At 40.5% G+C, this 20,318-nt stretch overlaps 2 protein-coding genes across 2 annotated transcripts in view; one reads left to right on the top strand and one right to left on the bottom strand.

The window, feature by feature from the left end:
- Positions 1-1,563, top strand: part of abcb6b (ATP binding cassette subfamily B member 6 (LAN blood group) b) — a 39,838-nt gene extending 38,275 nt beyond the window's left edge. The window contains exon 19 of the mRNA XM_071207025.1: positions 1,321-1,563. Within this exon, the coding sequence (XP_071063126.1) occupies positions 1,321-1,441 (121 nt within the window). The 3' untranslated portion in view covers positions 1,442-1,563. The remainder of the gene's footprint in view (positions 1-1,320) is intronic.
- Positions 1,564-6,908: 5,345 nt separating this feature from the next.
- Positions 6,909-18,751, bottom strand: LOC117466543 (uncharacterized). The gene is made up of 8 exons (XM_034109852.2): positions 17,435-18,751; positions 16,573-16,845; positions 12,463-12,690; positions 11,454-11,624; positions 10,688-10,819; positions 9,126-9,292; positions 8,049-8,315; positions 6,909-7,464 (listed from the first exon to the last, which is right to left on the bottom strand). Exons 1-8 carry the CDS (start codon positions 17,679-17,681, stop codon positions 7,288-7,290), a joined length of 1,662 nt encoding a protein of 553 aa, XP_033965743.1. The 5' UTR covers positions 17,682-18,751; the 3' UTR covers positions 6,909-7,287.
- Between the last annotated feature and the right edge of the window lie 1,567 nt (positions 18,752-20,318).

Here is a 20,318-nt window from a genome sequence, read left to right as displayed (position 1 = left end):
GAGATGTCCCGCTCCTTAGCCTATCAAGTACAATGTGTTGGAGTGCTAGCTGAGACAAGGTCGAGTGTAACTTAGTGATGTCATTATGTTACAGAAGTAAAGAAATGCAAGTTTATTTATATAGCACCTTTCAACACAAGGCAATTCAAGGTGCTTTACAAAAATGAAAGACATTCAGACAAAGGCATTTAAAAACAGTCATTAAGACGAAAAAATAATAAAAGAAACATTAAAAGAAAAAGTACATGAATAAAAAGTACATGGATAAAAGTTACAGTGCAGTTTAAGATGTGAATATATCAATTAAAAGCAGCGACAAAAAGAAAAGTCTTCAGTCTGGATTTTAAAGTAGTCAGAGTTGCAGCGGACCTGCAGGTTTCTGGGAGTTTGTTCCAGATATTTGGAGCATAATAACTGAACGCTGCTTCTCCATGTTTAGTTCTGACTCTGGGGACAGAAAGCTGACCAGTCCCTGAAGACCTGAGAGATCCGTCACTCCACACTCTTGTCTTGCCTGTTTTATGCTTTTATGCTGCTGTATTGCCTTGTCGGTTCGATTAAATTGTGTTCCGTTTTTGTTTTAGCTGTTTTAAATTTTAAATGCACTGTAAGGCGACCTTGGGTGTCCTGAAAGGCGCCTCGAAATAAAATGTATTATTATTATTATCTGGATGGTTCATAATTTAGCAGGAGGTCAGAAATGTATTTTGGGCCTAAACCATTCAGTGCTTTATAAACCAGCAGCAGTATTTTGAAATCTATTCTTTGACACACAGGAAGCCAGTGTAAAGACTTCAGAACTGGAGTGATGTGATCCACTTTCTTAGTGTCAGTGAGGACTCGAGCAGCGGCGTTCTGAATCAGCTGCAGCTTCCTAATAGATTATTTAGTGAGACCTGTGAAGACACCATTACAGTAGTCCAGTCTACTAAAGATAAAAGCATGGACAAGTTTCTCCAAATCCCGCCGTGACATTAGTCACAGCAGGATTTGGATTTGGAAAACAAATTGGATTTGGATTTGGAAAATAAATTAGTCAAGAAAGGAGTCTAAGAGAAACTCCCTCTGGAGGGAACACAGCGATTTTAGCCTTTGTAGACCGTTAACATGTGCAAAAACTTATATAACACGCTACAGGAAAGGGAGAACCCCAAAACGCATAACAGGGCCTCTTTAACAGTTTTGGGATGATTGGCCCTCATGAGCTCCTCTGACTTTTTAGTGATTTTATCCACATTCTACATTTATGTTGGAAGATCAGAATGTTGATACCAGAAATGTTTTATTTCTTGTCTCATCCTATTGTCTTCCTCTGTCCAGACACGAGGAGCTGCTGATGCAGGGAGGTCTGTACGCAGCCATGTGGAAGAAACAGCAGAAAACTCACGACACGCAAACAGAAACACAGACGGAGAATCAGACTCAGGACACAATGCGTTGAACTATGTTTTTATTCCATACTCATAGTTATACACATACTTGATTTCTCTCATATGTGATGTTTTGTCATTTCATGTATCTGCACCCACTGTTGACTCTGCAGAAAGAGAAACCATGCAGTTGGTCCCAAAATGATAACATTGACACTGAGATCATCTCGTCTTTCAAACCTGGTCTTGTGTTCCTTTGCAAATAAACTGCCTTTCAATTACGGTTCAAGGAAAAATATTGTCTCTCATCATGTGAAACCAAAAGTTAACATTCCCTTTTGTTAATTTACATTTTAACTTAAATAACAAGACAAAAGTTCTCATTTTAAAGGGGACCTATCATGCAAAATGCACTTTGTGATGTATTTTATATTTAAATATGTGTCCCTGGTGCGTCGGGGAACTCACGCAGCGTCAGAAAATAAAACCCTCTCTCTTTTCCTCCGTACCCAAATCTTTTAAAAACGGGGGTACAACGAGTGGATACAGATTTGCTGCCGATCTGACGTCAAATTGGCAGTGGACCCACAGAAAGTTGCTATCAGAAACAATGCCTGACGTGTTTTGGACGTAATCTCCTCTTTGTTTATATTAGCAAGCCTTGCTAACACTCAGAGCTAATCTGTACTGTAGAGCACATGTGTTTTAAAAAGCAGGACATTAAAAAAGGAACTCGCCTTGTGATAAACCCGCAAGAGAAAAAGCATTTGAGCTCCATACTGTTTCAGAAATAATCTTTGATGTGGTTTAGAACAGGATGGCGTTTTATCACGGCAGAATTTAACTTTAGCTCCGGTATAATTCTGATCAGGCATTAGCTCCGCCTCCTCTTTTTTTTTTTTCAAGCTAAGGACCCAAAATCCGCGTTTCTCTAACAGGGCTGCAAAAGAGGGGTTTGAGCAGTATGAGGCATGGCTACAATGGGTGAACTTTTTGGTATTTTAAGCAAAAAACTTCACAGACATGTTGTGTATAGGTATGGCCCTACAATATATGTTTCCAATATAGCATGATAGGTCCACTTTAAGCTAAACCCGGATCTTTTATCAAACCTAATCAGTAGTTTTTATGCATTTTTCATTTGTTTTGTTTGAGTTTGCAACTCTAATGACTCAGGGCATAAAGCAATTTAGTTGTATACAATTATTGTGAAATGTATTTAAGCTGTATATAAAAACCCAAATGTCCCAAACAGACCAAATCCTACAAGCTCCCTACTGCAAATGTCGAATTAAGCATACACTGCTGATGTCAAACTGTTGCATATGAATGTAGGAAACAACTCAAACTAAAGCTGCAGCAAACTGTAAAGTTAGCCAACTAACAAACAGCAATTCAGAAGATGTAACTAAAAGTAAAAGTGAAAGGTTCCCTGCAGCAGAAGGACCCGGCAGTGGTCAGGTGTCCTGGTTGTGAAGACTCCACCTGAGCCATTAAAGCTAAAGTGATTATGTTACTGAGATTGTTTTGGTGAAAACATCCTGGATGGGCTGATATGTGGTGTCAAAGGTTACTGTTTAGAGTACAACTATATCAGCAGCCTGAGGGCAAGAAAGAGGAAGACATGGAGAATGGGTTGTAGCGAGAGCTTGTGTTAGTTAGCAATAAAAGACCCTGAAACAAAAACTGTCACAATGTTTCTCAGTAAATGTATAATACTTTTTTTTAAACTGCACTACACCAGAACCTACATAAAGCCTCTTTCAGAGATGAACCAAGTCATTTTAAGTTGGTTTAAAGGGGACCTATCATCCAAAATGCACTTTTTGATGTCTTTTATACATAAACATGTGTCTCCGGTGTGTCGGGGAACTCACGCAGCGTCAGAAAATAAAACCCTCTCTCTTTTCCTCCGTACCCAAATCTCTAAAAACGGGGCTACAATGGAGCTGATCCAGATTTGCGTCCGATATGACGTAATATCGGAAATGTAGGCTGGTTTTACACCCACAGCCCTATCAGAGACAATGCCCGACGTAATGTGGCCGGTTCATGTTTACATTAGCATCGCTAACACTCAGAGCTAACCTGTACTGGAGAGCATGTGTGTGAAGAAGCAGGAAGTAAAAAGGAACTCACCTTGTGGTGTAACCAGCAAGAGAGAAAGCCTTTGAGCTCCAGACTGTTTCAGAGAGAATCCTTGATAATCCATGATATGGCGTTTCATCACGGCAGTATTTAGTTTAGACAGTAGCTGCCGAGTCCCGCATGAGCTCAGCCTCCTCCTTTTTTTATCATCAATTCTTTCTTGCCTACAAATAGCATGAAAGGTGCACTTTAATGTTAACTTTACTGTCATTACGTTTGTAAGTAGAAACAAAAAAATATTTGAATAATTTCTTATCACAAAATAAGCCTATCTGTCGCGTTGTTCATAGACCGGATGCAACAGCCTCGGTTAAGGCCTGTTAGAGACATTTGGGACAGACAGCGGTTCAAACTATTTCCCGTTTCCAACTCGTCAAATTGGCAGCTTAGTCAGTGGCCCTTGCTTCAAATACAACATTTCAACATTTTACAACAAGTCAGTTTATCGCTTGCCTTAGTGACCAGTTGTTGGTATTACTGATGAAACGCATTGTCAATATAATAAGAGATTATAGAAAAAATATACAAATACAACAGTTTGTTGAATTTCATTAAAGGTAGGGTAGGTAAGAATGGAGAAACCAAATCGAGTAATTTGAAAGTACACAACCAAAAAAAATCTGCCCCTTCCTTCAGACTTCCTTACAGAGCCCCTCCTCCAACACACACGAACGCGCACATGACCAATGAGGGCACGAGATAAGTTTGTGCCCAGATGGAAGGCTGACAGGCAGGTAGGCCATACAGTTATCTGCCGCGAGCCGAGGCAGATGATTGGTCGTGCTTTTTACAGCGCCACGGTTTCCACAGATGAAATATTTGTATATATTTATTGTCAAAGCATTTAATTTATTCATTGCTACCGGGATGCTAAGAGCATTCCATGGAATATAACAAAAACAAGTGAATTACCTACCCATTGGTCATTTCAAGTCAGACATTGGACGCTATAATTATAAACTCAAAGTGTCTGTTCCACGCAGCAGCAGCAGCAAGTCAGGGTCCTCTCATTGTGCGCATACAATATCTGAGTTCTCAGGAAACTACTTGGCCAAGTTTAGGAAAATACCTTTATTTGGGTTTAAATTGGTACCCATGTTACGTTGTTGGTTACACTTCATACAAGACTTAAGTTAACAATGTAAATAACCTGAATGTGTTACTAGCCAAATAAATAAATCCCATGTACTTCACTGGTTCTAAATGTACTTTATTGACTAGATTTCATGTTTTGCAGCATGCAGCTAGATATACTCTGTACAGATCATCACACAAACAGTGAATATGCACATGTCAACTTGTCGGACACAGTTCTGGCCCAACATTTCCCACACAATTGGGAGAAAGTTGTTCTCCCCATCAGCTTTCATCTCTTTAATATCTCTAATGTATAACAGATCAGTACAACTGGACAGACATCGGTACAAAACACAACAGGTAGGGTACGTACGTACACTGAGCCGTGGTTTACAGAATATTGAAAGGTTACGGATGGAGACATGACAGGAGGTAATGTACAGACAAATATCACAAAGTACCACCGAAGGTATAGGACAACATGTATGTTGTTAGTGTAGGGATGGGTCAATATTGTGCATGTTTCATGTGTTGCCTGCCTACAGTATGTGATGGAGCAAACACACACGTGTGCCCTTATTGAAATGCCATAGCCAGTCTGTGTAGCGGTGAGGGCAGTCTCAGTGCTTCATATCTTAATCATGATCCCTGCCAAACAGTTTCTTCCATCTCTTTGCCTCTTCCTTAGGTCAGGACAAAACAAATCAAATATGTGCGTTGTTGTTATTAGGAATTCCGTGTGCACAGATTCTAAATTCACAAAACTCACTTATATTTAAGGGTTTTGTCAGCTCAAATGTCTTTCTTTGAATAGAGATAGAAAGAAACTGACAGCCAAAAAAGGAAGAGAACGAGGACAGAAAGAAAGATGAAAAGTGATGGATGAAGTAAGGATGTGAATGCCAATACAAGAAACAGGATGAAATTGAATAAGGAAGAGAAGGAGAGAGGAGGGGAATGGAGAAGAGGAGGGTATGAGGTTAGAGAAGGACATCCCGAAAGGAAAGGTAGGGAGGAAAGGAGCTCGTAGCAAAGGACCATATGAGGAGAAGAGTGAAACAAGAAAGGAAGAACATAAGGAAGAAGAAATAACACTTGAAGAAAAAGAAAAAAAGAATGATTGGCTCTGAAGTCTTAAAGTGCCGAGGAGATGTACACACATGCACACACACACTGACCCAAGCTTAAGCTAGCAATGGTCTGCGAGAGTGGTTGTCCTTTTGCTGAACTCACAAACACACACATACACACGCACGCACACAAACACACACTCAAACTGTTCACATGGTGTTCAGGACACTCCCGTTGGGATAGGCTGTCATCGCCATGGTTGCTTTCTGAGTTAGGACAAAAAACACACTCAAACACACACGCACACACACCACGGTGTCCACCAAGCACACTGAAAATATAGTCCTAAGATAACACACACTGGCAAATATGTATGTTCGTACACTTTTATATGTTCTGTGTGTGTCCAAAATGATTTCTCTCTCTATCTCCCCATTCGCAGTCAGTCTCAGTCATAGCCGTGGGAACATGTTTCAAATGGGGGGTGCTGTGGGGATGACACCAGGGCCGGTTTTGACCAATTTGCTGCCCTAGGCAAGATTTTAGCTGGCAATGAAAAACCTCTACAAAAGACCACTACACTACAAACAGAGAAACGTATTGATATGGTGGACAGCTTATATAACAAAGGCTTCAAATGTATTTTTTAACATTTTAAAGTAAAACGCTTCAATCTGGTGCACTTTGAGCGCCCACTTACTAGAGACTGATCTAGGGGATACAACTCTAAAACACCCATATGAAAAAGATCGGTTTGCATTTTAATAATCAAATAAGTATGTGAACATAACCGATAACCTACCATAGCCAATAACAAATACATGTAGGCTAACTTGTTTTATTTTTGTGGTTCATTTATATCTTATTTTATCAGTTAACATTTATTTATTTATGCATATTTTTAAATCTCTCCAGTTTTAAACAATATTTTTGGTTTACTGTCCTACAGTATAGTATACATTGGAATGATTTCAAACCTGTTTTTATTTATCCTAATAATTATAAAGGAGTGCCTTGGAAATATTTGTTTACATAAATTGTGATCAAAACGTTTGAGACCCACTGAGACAACTTAGACTAAAGTGAACTATCGAAACCCTCAGAGCCTCTCAGTCTGACAGGAGAGCTCTCCCTCCACATTATTGTAGAAACAGCTTCTTATATCCGTTAGCGCAGCAGAAGCTAACAACATTCCCCGCCGGTACTGGTGCTCCCCCTCTCTCTCTCTCTCTCTCTCTCCTCTCTCTCTCTCTCTCTCTCTCTCTCTCTCTCTCTCTCTCTCTCTCTCTCTCTCTCTCTCTCTCTCTCTCTCTCTCTCTCTCTCTCTCTCACTGGCTGTGAGCTGCGGGCGCCTGATAAACCAACATCCCCCACTTTCATCACTTACAGCGCCCATCGTACGAGGCAAATGGAAAATATAACCGGGGTGAAAAAGGTGTTATCTTTACTTAATTATGAATGTTGTTACATCAAGGCTGAAAATTCTTTTTTTTTTTTTTTATTATATTTGTATTTAATCTTGTGGAAGTGCAGATCCCCTGTCCTCCACCAGGGGGTGCTGCAGCACCCTCAGCACCCCTACTTCCCACGGCCCTGGTCTCAGTGTCTCTCTGTCTCTCTCTCAGTTGGTCCTCCTGTGTTTCTGATGCCAGAGTGCAGTTGGTAAGTTCTGGCAGCCCTGGTACTCTCGCCGCATCTCGCCATCCGTCAGAGGCGGCGTGGCATTGCAGGGGGCGCCGGCCAGCGTCACGTTCAATAGACCAGCCCATTGCTCCAGGAGACGAGACATCCCAGGACCCTGAGGACAACAATCAGTGATTAGAGGTTTATAAGGAAAAAAAGTCAAATTAAAAGAAACCTTTACATTTGTTAAGGGTCCCCTATAATACTGTTTCTCATCAATGTATGATATCTCTCAGATATATACAAAACATGTCACTGAAGTGTTTGGCTCCAAATACCAAACAGATCATTACCCATAATCCCCTCTGTTTCAGCCCTGTTTCAAAAGTGCTGATTCTCTGTCTGTTACTTCAGATGAAAATAAGGAGCCCCTCCCCACGCCCCTCTGAGAGAGATTTGGTTAAAAAGAACACAATGGTGCTCTAGAGGAGATTCAGGTGATAAGGTGTGTGGGGGGGGGGGGGGGTTACCTTGGTTGCTGATTGGCTAATGGTTACTCAAGCCAACAAAATCGTTATGACATCACAAAGTGGCCAAAATCTGATCAGCTCATTTTCAGACAGGTTTTTATATAAATGGATCAGGACAAAAAGAGAGTGAATCTTTTTTCCTGAAACTCTCATAATCTCTTTACACAGAGGGGACACATGTTGATGTATGAAGACAGGAAAAAGTGGATTTTGGTGACCTTTAAATTACCTTTCCCAGTTGGTCCAGCAGGCAGCTCGCAGGGTTGATGTAGGACCAGCTGCTCTCCTCCCAGCCAGGGTTCATCCTCTGGTGGCTGTGGGTCTGCTGTGCCTGGCTCTGGATCAAAACCACGTTGAGATGTTTCTGGGACCCTCGCAGCCTCTTGGACAGAACGCCGCTGTAGCTCTGGTCCACAAACAGCAGAACACGAGTCGCCCTGCAGCCCGCCAGGTCGGCCAGCAGCTCGTTGACGGAGTATCGCTCCTTCAGGTCAGCCTGGATAAAGAAAGGGAGGAGAAGACGTGAAAGGATGTACAAATGAGGAAGGTAAATCTCATTTGTTATCATTGTGTCAACGTTGGAAAATATGATTTATCAGGTGAAATATCAGGGACAAAGAATGGGAAAGGCCCTACCTATGTCAGCACTAATAACTTAAATGTATATTATTTGAAAAATAAACTTAAGAATACTTTTTGCAAGCATGTATTAACATCCATAAACGCAACCTGCTGGATCCATTATGACTGTGTCACAATTGTTTTTGTAATAACTGCCAGTTGAGCTAATTTCCTCATTTTGAAAGACAACAACAGAAATGCTGTTTTCTGGGTGGCCCTCTCTTTTGGTCTGTATGTGTTTCTTGGCTAAGGAGGAAAAGTTGGTGTCAATAGAATCAAAAGTGCAATGGAATAGACTTCAAGAATAATGTATGTGTGAATACGTAAACAATAGATTTGTTTGTCGAATCACAAAGCGACTAACGTTCCTCAAATTAATACAAAAGAAACTTTTTCCACATTGTTTCCGGTTGTTTTTGGACAGAGTTCTTTGATTACATCATCTTTTTGTGCGCTCTTCTTCTGCATTGGTGTTACAGTACCCATTGGGGAAATGATCTCTATTAACCAAAGTAGCCTAAAAGTTGCATCATGTAAGTTTATGGAAACAAGCATTAACTAGAATTTCCATTCGCTGATTTTTAATAATTGACATGACATTAACTAAATGTTCTCTTTTTTGTTAAACCCCTTCATTATCAGTGCTTTAAGTAAGTAAGTTAATAAGTGTTTTATTTTCCCTTACAATGCCGTTGAGGTTGGCGTCCCACAGCAGCATGGTGCCATCGTTGCGTGTTGGAGAGTTCAGGTACAGAACCAGTGTGTCGGCGCAGTGCTGCTTCCTGCAGACGTACGACACGTGGTTACGAATCACTGCCTTCTCCGTTGCAGAGTACACACCCTCTAAATCCTCTGTGGGGGGGGTGAGAGGGTGGGAAAGTGTGAGGCATGTTTTAGAGATTGTGGAGTCTATTTTTTATATAACATTACAAGATTCTTACTATTACATTATTTGCTTATTGTGCTCATTGTATGTGCTGTGACTTTGGAATAAATGGACCCAATCACCCCCCCCCCCCCCCCAGTTTTGATGGGGTGGACAGGAACGTAGGGAAAAGTTACATGAGAAAGTGTTTAGCTTGCAATATTGAAAGTAGCAAGGTCAGGTGCAGAGACTGAGAGAATACAAAGAGGTAGCACATCGCACCGGCCTTGACCCTGTATGGGAGCCGCGCTCCCCCGCAGAGCTATCAAGCACCATTATGGTTTCCCGCTATATCTGAAGAAATGTTAGAGAAAACAAATGATGTGTGTTAGAGACAGAGTAGGGAGGGACCTCGTCAGCCGGCCGAATGATGATTGGAGGATCGTGTTGCCAAGAGACTCTATCTGAGTCTGCGCACCAACCAAAGAGAACCAAGTCTAAACCGCGGTATCTCTTCAGCTGGTCTTGACCAATCATAAATGTACGGGCAACGCCCTGTGTAATAAAATGTATTGTCGCACGAGGTTCGGGGTTCTTTACGGATTCGGTGGTTACAGATTACAGCTTTGCTAGCTGTGATTTCCGAGACGTGACGAGTCCTCGGCCAAGTGAATATATCTTTTGCTCTCTTTACAATAAATAGTTAAACTTAGAAGTTGTCTGTCTTTTCTGGAGTTCTGAACCCAACAAGATGTTGAGTTGAAATAATTAAAATCTTTTGGGGAGCTTTGCTGTTTAGGAGCCAAACAGGGAAGTGAGTTTCTCAAGACATTTCCCCTAAAGAAAATAAGGGGAAACAAAAAGTATAAGATCTTTCTCTGGAATTTAGACTATAAATAAAAGACGTAGGCTTTAATGCAGTGCTCGGTTTTCAAAAATAATCAGGCAGCATGTCAACATTTTTGTAAATTCATTTTGAAATGCTCTGTGGAAGTGACAGAGAAGGACTAAGAGGGTCATTCATATAAAATGAAGCTTAATGGTTTGAACAAGACTATCTTACTTACTAACTACTATCGAAATCAATAATTTAACATAATCTATGGATTTAAAATGATGTCATTGTTTCCAAAACATGTTTACTTGTTATGTTTGGCGATCAGAACTGCATCCATTGCAAGGGTCTGCTCTAAATAAATAATGGACCGTAAAATGCCGTAATTAACCTATCCAGTTTTCCGTAGAGCGTATGTAATCAAATAAGTGGGCTATTACTTAGGTTTATAGGAACAAATTGTTGCCACGTTTGACAGAGAATAAGTTGTTTCAAGTAGAATTGCAAGAATAATTGTTGTATTGTTCATAGAGCAACTCTGTCTTACCAGTAAAGTGTCCGCTGCTGGCAAAGAAGGTCTTGATGTGTTCTTTGTGGAAGCCGTTGTTCTGCAGCATTCTGTAAAACCTCTGAAGATGTTGGACATGACGCAGGAACGTCATCTGCTGCTGCCAGCCGCCTGCAGCGCACCATTGTACACACAGTTGATTTTGATTAGCCAAAATGTTACTATTACAATCTAAGTGTTTCATTCTTACCATTAGTTCTTGCACCTTAAACTCCTACGTGGGTTCTTAAATAACCTGCTAAACAGTATTTCTCTATGGTTATGACATTATAGAAGATATTCAAGTGGAAACAAACATTTCTTCCTCCATTTCCAATTAGTATTATCATTGGTGAGGCTGTTGTTTTCCTCAAAGCCTAGCAGCACCCAACAATACTGACAGGCCACACTGCGGGATAGTAACTGAAAAAAAACAAACAAATGTACTGTTCGGTACCTGGAGATAGCTTACAACAGTTATTGGGAGAAAAAAAAGCCCTATCCTCTTTCTGTTTTGGTTGCTTAATGGTCCGTTGTGCCGTAAACCAAGATTTCTTGGGCGAGTCCAGTGGAGATTGAGGGCATGTTTGCTGAGATGTTCAGGTGTCTCAGGCTGTCAAACTGCTAGTCTTTCCTCTTCAGTCAGCAATACATTGACTTTAGACATTGAGACATGATACATCTCCTTCAATGATTGTATCTTAAGTCCATCTGTTTGGTGAAATTTGGCACGAAAAATGTGAATCTAAAAAAACAACTGTCCTACCTGAGATGAGCACAGCGTGGTCACAGGTCTGGTAGAGTCGACAGGAGAGGTGTGTGGCCAATGGCTGCTGGTGGCAGCGTCTGGTGTTTTTATTTAGCTCACAGCTGGAGACAGGCAAACTGGGAGAGCCCATTGGCAGCGGCTGAGGGCACCTTGCAAACTCTGCATGGTCTGATGGAGTAAAGGGCGAGTCAGCAAGTGCACAGGTTCATGTCTTAAGCACAACTTCTAAATAAAGCAGAGCCTCCGTGATAAAACATTAAACACATCATCTGCCATCAGGTCCAATCAAACTTAGTATGCTAGTGTACTCAGTGGGTTTAATTGGGCACAATCAACAAATTAAGGAAAACTTCATCCTAACCACATATTGTAGTTTGCCAAGGTGGGTTTGTGGTTTTATCCTAAGGATTGTCTGTGTTTTCCATAACAGCATGATACCGTTTTCCCAGCCGTTTTTCTCACGAGGCCCAGGTTTCTGGCAGAGGCGGCAGGTGTGGGTGGTCTTGGCACAACATGAGAATTATTCTGCATTTCACTCAGGAAAAATGCAGAAGCGTGCCACCCAACATTTAAAATCAGGTGGAACTTTACAACCTGAATTTCACCAAGACTATTGACATCAAATGTTTTCTTCAAATCTCAAATTCAATACAAAATAAGCTTACTGACATATTTCAAACAAATATTCAGTCACTTATTTCACAATATTAGGTGGATTGCCAAGACATTGGCACTGATATCAAAGGTCTCCAGCAATTTGATTAGTTACTTAACTGTCTTGACCTGGGATTTGACTTGCAAAGACTTAGCTAGTGGTGACTTGCTAAAGCAATGAATTGGTCCCACAACTGGGTAGAGACCCAGGATGAACTTAGCCTGGTTTAGGGAAACTCCTTGAATTAAATAAGAGAAGTATAACTTCCTATATCTTTAATACTTAAAGGAGTTGGCTGGATTTTGTTCGGACCTGCTGAACCCTGAAAAAAAGGAATTATTTAAAACGTACCAACACATCTGAGTCTCTGCGTTCGGTTGCTGTCTCCAACTCCGACAACCAGTGGGAGGAAGTGGACTTCACAGAGCCTTCCCCCACTAGTAGTAATTGTACTACCACGCATTGCACCACCTGCCAGCCGACCATGTCCGTTACCCATGAGCCTCTCTGGCCCTGCTTGCCGACGCTTCAGCTGGTTCTGACAGCGACCCTTCAAAGCCAGAGTCAAACACTCCTCACCTGAAGACACAGAGTGTGAAAGAACACAAGATGAGTCAACATATTCTGCAGCATTTGGAAATAAGATCAGTGGGCTGTAATGGTCAGCTTGGCCTCCCCTTCTTAACAAAAAAATGCTGAATTGTATTCGTAAAAGTGAGATCGTAATGAAACCTTACGAATCAAATGTTTGTTACAGGTGTAAGCATATCTATGTAAAGCTAAACTGATTCTTAACTGTCCTGATCACACACTTACAGGTGCTGATTATTTTCCAAAAAATGGATAGGAGAGCGTTGAGAACCTACGGGGTCTCCAACCTATGGGGTCTCCAACCTTTCTCCATCTGAGAGCTACTTTGAAAAAATGAAAGTGGCCAAGAGCTACTTGCATCGCATCACTTCCATTTATTCACATAGCACTCACCAGTTGAATTAAGCTACTTTTGTACACGTGTGAAATCAATACCCAAAGCTTATCAAAAATCTTAACTTCACATCAAGGTCCAAGAAAACGAAAATGTCTCACATATTATTATGGCCCACATAGTAATCACTGAAGATTCACATACATGTCCAAGAAAAAAAGAAAATATTTTCACTTCTTATTATGGCCCACATAGTAAATACATCACCTTAATCACCACCGTGCAAGCATCTTATGGCACGTGTAAAATAAGTGCATTCACTCTTTTTTACAGTTAGTGAGATGACTGGCGCTGCATGGAGTCCACCATACAGGTGTATGCTGGACCCACTAGGTTCACTCTAATAGAGTCATTTAAATGTTCATCAATCGGTCTTGTTCTGTATTATTTAGATTTAATTCATGTCAGAAAAAGCTGCTTCACAAAGGTATGTAGAGCCAAATAAAGCAGACATGTTCAGTGCTGCTTGGTGAATGTTCTTATAGTTTTCTGTGTCTACAAGGCTCCAGAAATATTGTGAGTTTTGCTGAGACTTAAGCTGAACATTATTTTGGAGATCTCCACAGGATTGACACTGAACAGTTCAGCCATCTTTTTCTTCTTCTTCTTCGTGTTGACATGAAATTATAAACCATAATAAATCAATTTCTAGCCTCCCCGTGAAATTGTTCCATCCTCAAAAACAAAAAACAAATGCTTCTGCGGTCTAGCTGCAGCTTCTAGCTACGGTCTTCTGTTTAAAAAAAGGACACTGAATGTCTTGAATGTGGAATCACACACAGGACTTGAGTCTGAACACAGCAGACAACAGGAGTATTTACAACAGCATTATAAAAACAAAAATAGTGCATGTCGGTGCACACTTACATTCTCTGTCTTACTGTTGCATAAATCCCATGAATGTATGATAGTAAGTTAGTTTCATCATTATCTCAATCAGTGATTAAGTGAATAATAAAGTTTCTATCGGGTCACTATCAGCCTGTCACTCATTATTTTTCAGGGAGGGGGCGGGGTTTGGAGGAACAGAGGAGCCGGTGATCGCGGAAGGTGTCCTTCTGCCTTCACAAACTTTACACAAGTATTTATCAACTGAAAATAGCAAGAGAGGACATTCATACTCTGCAATCCAAGACTTGATTAAATCCACCAAAAACCTGACATGACGATAACGAATGTTTTTCAAAAACACAAATCCCTCCCTGTGTGTCTCTGAGCCGCAGCGACAGGAGAAAGCAGACTGCTCCGTGTGTGGTGTCGCTGTGCCGCTGTCACGTCTGTTCCTTGATCACCGACCAATTTTATATTCGTGTGACAGAAACAATTCTAAAATAAAAAAACTTTATTGTCCGGCCGCGGCCGAAAAATCAAGAAACAACCTTACTACGCTATAATCGATAATCGAGATAAATTTAAATTTAAATATTTAGAAGCTGTGTGTTGATGGTTTACTGTTTCTGTTGCATTTGCATGTGTACTTTCTTTGCGTGTGTAACTATGTATTACTACTATTAGATTAGTCTATTATAACTTGTTTGGCTTCTTAATAGGCCTATTATGTTGCATTCTTTAAGTGTACAAAAGCAGTTTCAGATGTGTGAGATTGTGCACCTGGCCAATACTTTATGTGACCATGAGCCTTCTTACTAAACAATTTAAGTAGGCTAGTATTTACGGTATTATTACTTTCTCTTTATTTTAATGGTATCGTTAAACTTTTTATCTTCCCTCTAATGTTTGTGGGTTAATTGCCTCTATTAATTTTCTATGGTGCTGGCATATGCATTTCACTCATTTTTCCTATACTAGTAGGGTTATTGCAGAAGGTTTATCCTTGCATGCAGATCGGATGAGGAATAAATCTGCGACTATGCCTAATTGTGTTCATAACATAAAAACAAAATAGCAATGTTTAAAAAATAGATTGAACCGTTGTATATTTGCAACCGCTCAAAATGCAGCTCAATTTTCTTTTATGTCATCCACCATTTTCTCTTCTCATCGTGTGCTTCCCAACACTTTTTTTTCACCCTTCCCTTTTTTTTCTTTTTTGCTGTCACCACCAGGTTAAATGGGGTCTAAATGAAGTTTCGCTCTAAAAGACTTTGGTCCAAAACCATCTACAGGGCCCATCAGGGGGCCCAGTGCTGTGTGTGTATGTGTATGAATAATTGACAGTCATATAAAACCGGGCCAAATTTACCTCAACATCTGGCCCTAACCTCTCTCACAGCGGGGGTCAACAACTTGCACTCTCAAGCATGTTACTTTCACAGGAATTGAGAGGACCATTACAGAATACATGTCCCTGTGCCCTATTTCTACACTTCTTTTACTGCTTTTACTCTCACTTTGGCCTTTTATCCACCGTAATGCAGTTGTTTACCGCCACCAATAGTGGACCTTTTTAAGACATTGATGTTTTAAAAATATGTCCAAAATACTCCAAGTGTCATGGAACATCTGCCCAACTCCTCCTGAAATTCTCTGTGATCACTCAGAGCATCTTTGTTTTCCCCAATACATAGATGTATTAAGACTAAAAATTATATATGACAATATTACAAAATATATAGGGCATGAAACATGGATGTACCCCCATATTAAGTGATGAGTAGAGGTAGGAGAAGCTTTCAGACGAACATTTAATACAATTTCATTATTATTTCTGGCGATTTACTTTTGATCATCATTTATAGCTAAACAAAAGCTATGAATTATCCTTTAATCTTAACCAAATGTTAAACCTCATGATATCTTTATGTTGTCAGTCCTAAATCAGAGCATGACATTGTGAATGGTGTAGCTGTGGGTTAAAAGTGCTGAAGCTGCAGAAAAGTATCCTGCATCACACAATGAGCTATAAATGGAGCTTTCAGAGGGTTAGACCATGCACATCCAAATGTAACTTTCTCTTCTGCTTCAGTTAATGGCAGAACTTTACACGCCATACCCTAAATACGCTCAGAGATACGAGCACATTTGGAGCATGGATTCAAATTGAACAACGAAGTCACATTGAAAGACTAATGCTACTAATAATAACAACTCACTTATGACAGAATTTGTGACATTAAATTGTATCATCTGAACAAAATATAGTTTAATCATTTTTTTATGAATAATATCAATTGTAATGGGACCAAGAATAGATCCCTGCGGCACCCCGTTAGTGATTATAATTACTAATACTTTTGCTTATGAGCTTTATCTGCTATTACCATCATCACTAGAACAAAACCACTGCTTACTACTACTAGAATTATGAATGCTACAGGTTCAAAGCTTCCCTTGCATCTGACAGGTCTTGAAGATTTATACCAGAAAACAATTTGTAAGCTTTGTAATCCTTGTAAATGCAAGATGCGGAAAAAAACAATTGACTAACAAAGAAATTAACTTGCAAGTAATAGATGATTTAAACAAAGTTAACAACGGCTAACCACTTTATTTCTTTATGTGTACAAAAGACTCACCCAGGTAAATTCCATCCAGGTGGGAGCATCTCTTCTTTGTCACATTTACATCCACGTAGAAGAGGACCACTGGGTGTCCAAAGTTCTCCCCTGGGCTTGGATCCAGCACCAGCACGGCATCATGGGCTGTGGAGCCAGGGAAAAGCTGCTGTCGCCTGTGGGTTCCTTCCCGTCCATTCAGAGCCTGGCTGACACTGAATCCTCCCCGGGGCTTGTAGCTCATCGAGCCACCTGAGGAGTCCGGCAGGATGGCAAACACTTTGTCTGAGTTACCTGGAGGGTTTTGATAAAAAAATAGACTGTTACTAGGAGAGTCAACTATACAAAGCTAATGTTGCATTTGAAAGAGATACTAGAACATTAAAGAGGACATATTATGCTCAATGTTAGGGTCATACTTTATGAGTGTTTACATCTTCAAAGAAAACCTGTAGCCTTTTGCATAAATTACAAAACATATTATGGTAATTAAAGTTATATGATATAGAAGGATAACAGAGCAATTTTTATGTCAACAGTAGGTTGCACACATTTTTCATTTTACTTGTAATATTTACTTTTCAATTAAGTTAATTTGTCAAATGTCATATTACATCCATTAAAACAGTTCATTTTTGCACATGATGTCTCATTCACTCTCTTGTTAGTGTTCTCTCCAATTGGGCAGTGTTAACATGAACTTTGATGTTGGCTATTTATGCATCAATGAAATATTTTTAACTAACCATTTTTAACGGTCCAATACCATGGATTTTCTTCACATCTTGACATTTTGTATCACTTATAAATGTACATCAACCTGTATTTTATCTCCTGCTAAACCCTCACTCAGCATTAAAAAAAACGTTTTTGCTCTTCCTACCTGCATCAGAGCGAGGCTCCGATATGTAAACGGCCACAGAGGACATTGGGAGGTGGGCCATGCGCCTGCACTCGGCCTCAGTGAGGGAGGACATGCGGAGGCATCGCTCCAGCTGGTCCCACTGCAGCGACTGGAGGCCTGATCGGACCCAGCGCTCCAGCCGGCCCGGGGCCAAGCTTTCTGCCGGGGCCACGGCTGCAATGTAGAGGACGGAGAGAGAAGCTGCAAGAAGCACAGGCAGCCTCATTGTCACACCTGGTCCTTCTCAGTCTCTATTCTTGATTTTCCTCTATAAACCTTTTTTGTCCTTTCCCAGGACTTTTGTTTTTCAGTCCCCCCTATTACTTTAATGTGTCCTTGTTGGGCTCTTTACTTTCCCCTCTCTTCTTGGTTCATCCCTGTGCCTTGATTATTCCTTTTTGTCTCTGTGGTCGCTTCGAATTTATTTTTCCTCCCTTTTCAGAAGATATTTCTCTTTTACTCTTTTTTCTTTTCTCTTTATTCCTCTGTTTAATTCTTCTCTTTTTGTAGCTTCCTTTGACTGCTATGTGTGGTCCTTTTACTTCTCTGTCTTCAGCAAACTGCAAATGAAGACCTTTTTCTTTGAGAATATTTAATAAAAATCTCAAACTTTGATGTAAAATGAATTTTCTTCCCTAATTCTAACAAGCTGATGTTCCTCGTTGTTATCCGAACTTTAGAGAATGACACAAATGCTGGTCTACAAGGTCTTTGATCAATCGGTTGGTAGAAAAACTTCTTCCGTCTGTTTCTTATCTACTTTATTCCTCCTCTTGGATTTGATAAAAAGCTATCTTTATTGTCGTCTTCTTCTCTCTATGTTTCTTTCAATGTTATTTTCTTCTTCTCTTTGCGAATCAGTGGATGCAACAGACATCAACATCCTCTTCTGGTTGTTCTTACAATGGGACCATTTTCCTTCTTTTCTCGTGTCACTTTTTCTTTATTCCTCTTTTCTTCTGGGTTTCAGAAGAGACAAAACATCCAATAGTCCCCAAAGGCGCCAATGTAGACCTCTTTGATTGTCTTTTGTTGATAGAATGACTTGTCCTCCTCCTCCTCCTCTTCTTTTTCTTCTTTAGTCCTCTTTCGGGGGAATGGTTAATTTAACCGAGCCGAAGCGGCTTTAGTCTCTGTGTTGATTTGAAAGGTGATAGATCATCCTGAAGTCTGAAAAAAGGTCCTGTGTCTTAATCGTGTTTCTCTTTGGACAACCAGCTGCAGACTCTGCTCCTCTCAGTGACACTTGAGACTGGATCGTCCTGAGCTCTGAGGACAGAAGTGATCCTGCTGCTCAACCCGCACACTGCTCAGCTTCAGTCTGCTGGCTCTCTTTATCTGTGTGTGTGTCTCTCTCTCCCTCTCAAACACTCTCTCTCTCTCTCACACACACAGACACACACAGACACACACGCACGCACGTACACACACACACACACACACACACTCAGACACACACACAGACACACACGCACGCGCACACACACACACACACACACACACACACACTTTCTCTCTCTCTCCCTCTCACACACTCTCTCACAGACACACACACACACACACACACACACACACACACGCACACACTTTCTCTCTCTCTCTTCCTCTGTCTGCAAGATCTGACATGCCAGATGGAAAGGAGGATATGAAGAGAAGAGTCCAGAAAGAGGAAAAGCTTTAGAAGAATGGATGATGGGCAGCGGGAGGAAAAGAGTGGAGGAAGAAAGGGTGGTAAAAGAATAAATGACGAGATGAGGAGGGGAAAGTATTAGGAACAGTGAAGAAGAAAAACAAGACTTGATGAAGGAGGGAGTTTAGAGAGAGCAGGAAATGATAGTAAAGTGAGGTGGATTTAAAATATTAGGGGTTGTAGAGGAAGGAAGGAAACAGGGAAGAAAAAGAGAGCAGAGGGTGGTTAGGAAACGAGATGAACAGGCAAGTGAAGAGGAGAGTAAAAGTTGGGATGGGAAAAGGATGAAATAAAGGACATAAGGAAAGGAGAGGAAACTGTAGGGATATGAGAAGAATAGAAAGGGGGGATGAAATTAGAAAGATGGGAGGAGAGGAAAAGAAAGGGATGGGTGAAAAAATAGGAAAGACAACTAGAAGCAAGTGAGAATAAGAGGGAAGGTAAAAGGAGAGATATAGTTGGAAAGAGTGGAGGGAGATAATGTAAGAAATATTGTGAAAGGAATAGATGAGAGAGAAGCAAAAATCGAGTGGATAAAATATAAAATGGGTCAGAATAAAAGAGGAGAAACAGGGCATTCAGAGGAGCAAGAAGGGAGGAGAGGACAGAGGTTTGTTTTACAGGTCTGCCCTCTAATGAGCCATCTAGTGGTGAAATAAGAGTCAACCCTGAAGCTGAAAACCAACCAACATCACAACCAATAACACAAAGTGGTGCCTCGAAAGATTTCCTCACTTTGATTCAAGAAAAATGATGCATTTGCAAAGAACTATGCTGAAAAGACACTGAGTAGTGCTGAAACTAGAAATTAAGATATGTCTAAGCATTGTTTGATTGTTACATTTTTTCCGAAGAAGCGCTCCAAGTCATTGTTACAAAGATAGCCGGATATCATGTATTAAACTCTCAAGGATTACATTGTTTTTGTTTAACTATAACCAAAGTTACATTTTGATATAGAAATTGAAATATCAATGTACATGTAAAGCCAGGGCAAATTCCATAGCACTCTAAATCACATCACATGAAAACTTTTCCTCTGAACCTTGAGCACCTGCTTGAAAAACCAATGCATAGACCTCTGGACCACCAATGTGTTTTTAATATAATGAACGCCCAACTATAGGTCTTGCTGTGATGTGATTTGGAGTGCATTTGTACCTTTATGCACAC

Source organism: Pseudochaenichthys georgianus, chromosome 21, assembly GCF_902827115.2.
Source record: "Pseudochaenichthys georgianus chromosome 21, fPseGeo1.2, whole genome shotgun sequence".
NCBI classification, from domain to species: Eukaryota; Metazoa; Chordata; class Actinopteri; order Perciformes; family Channichthyidae; genus Pseudochaenichthys; species Pseudochaenichthys georgianus.
This window is presented reverse-complemented; position numbering and strand designations above follow the sequence as displayed.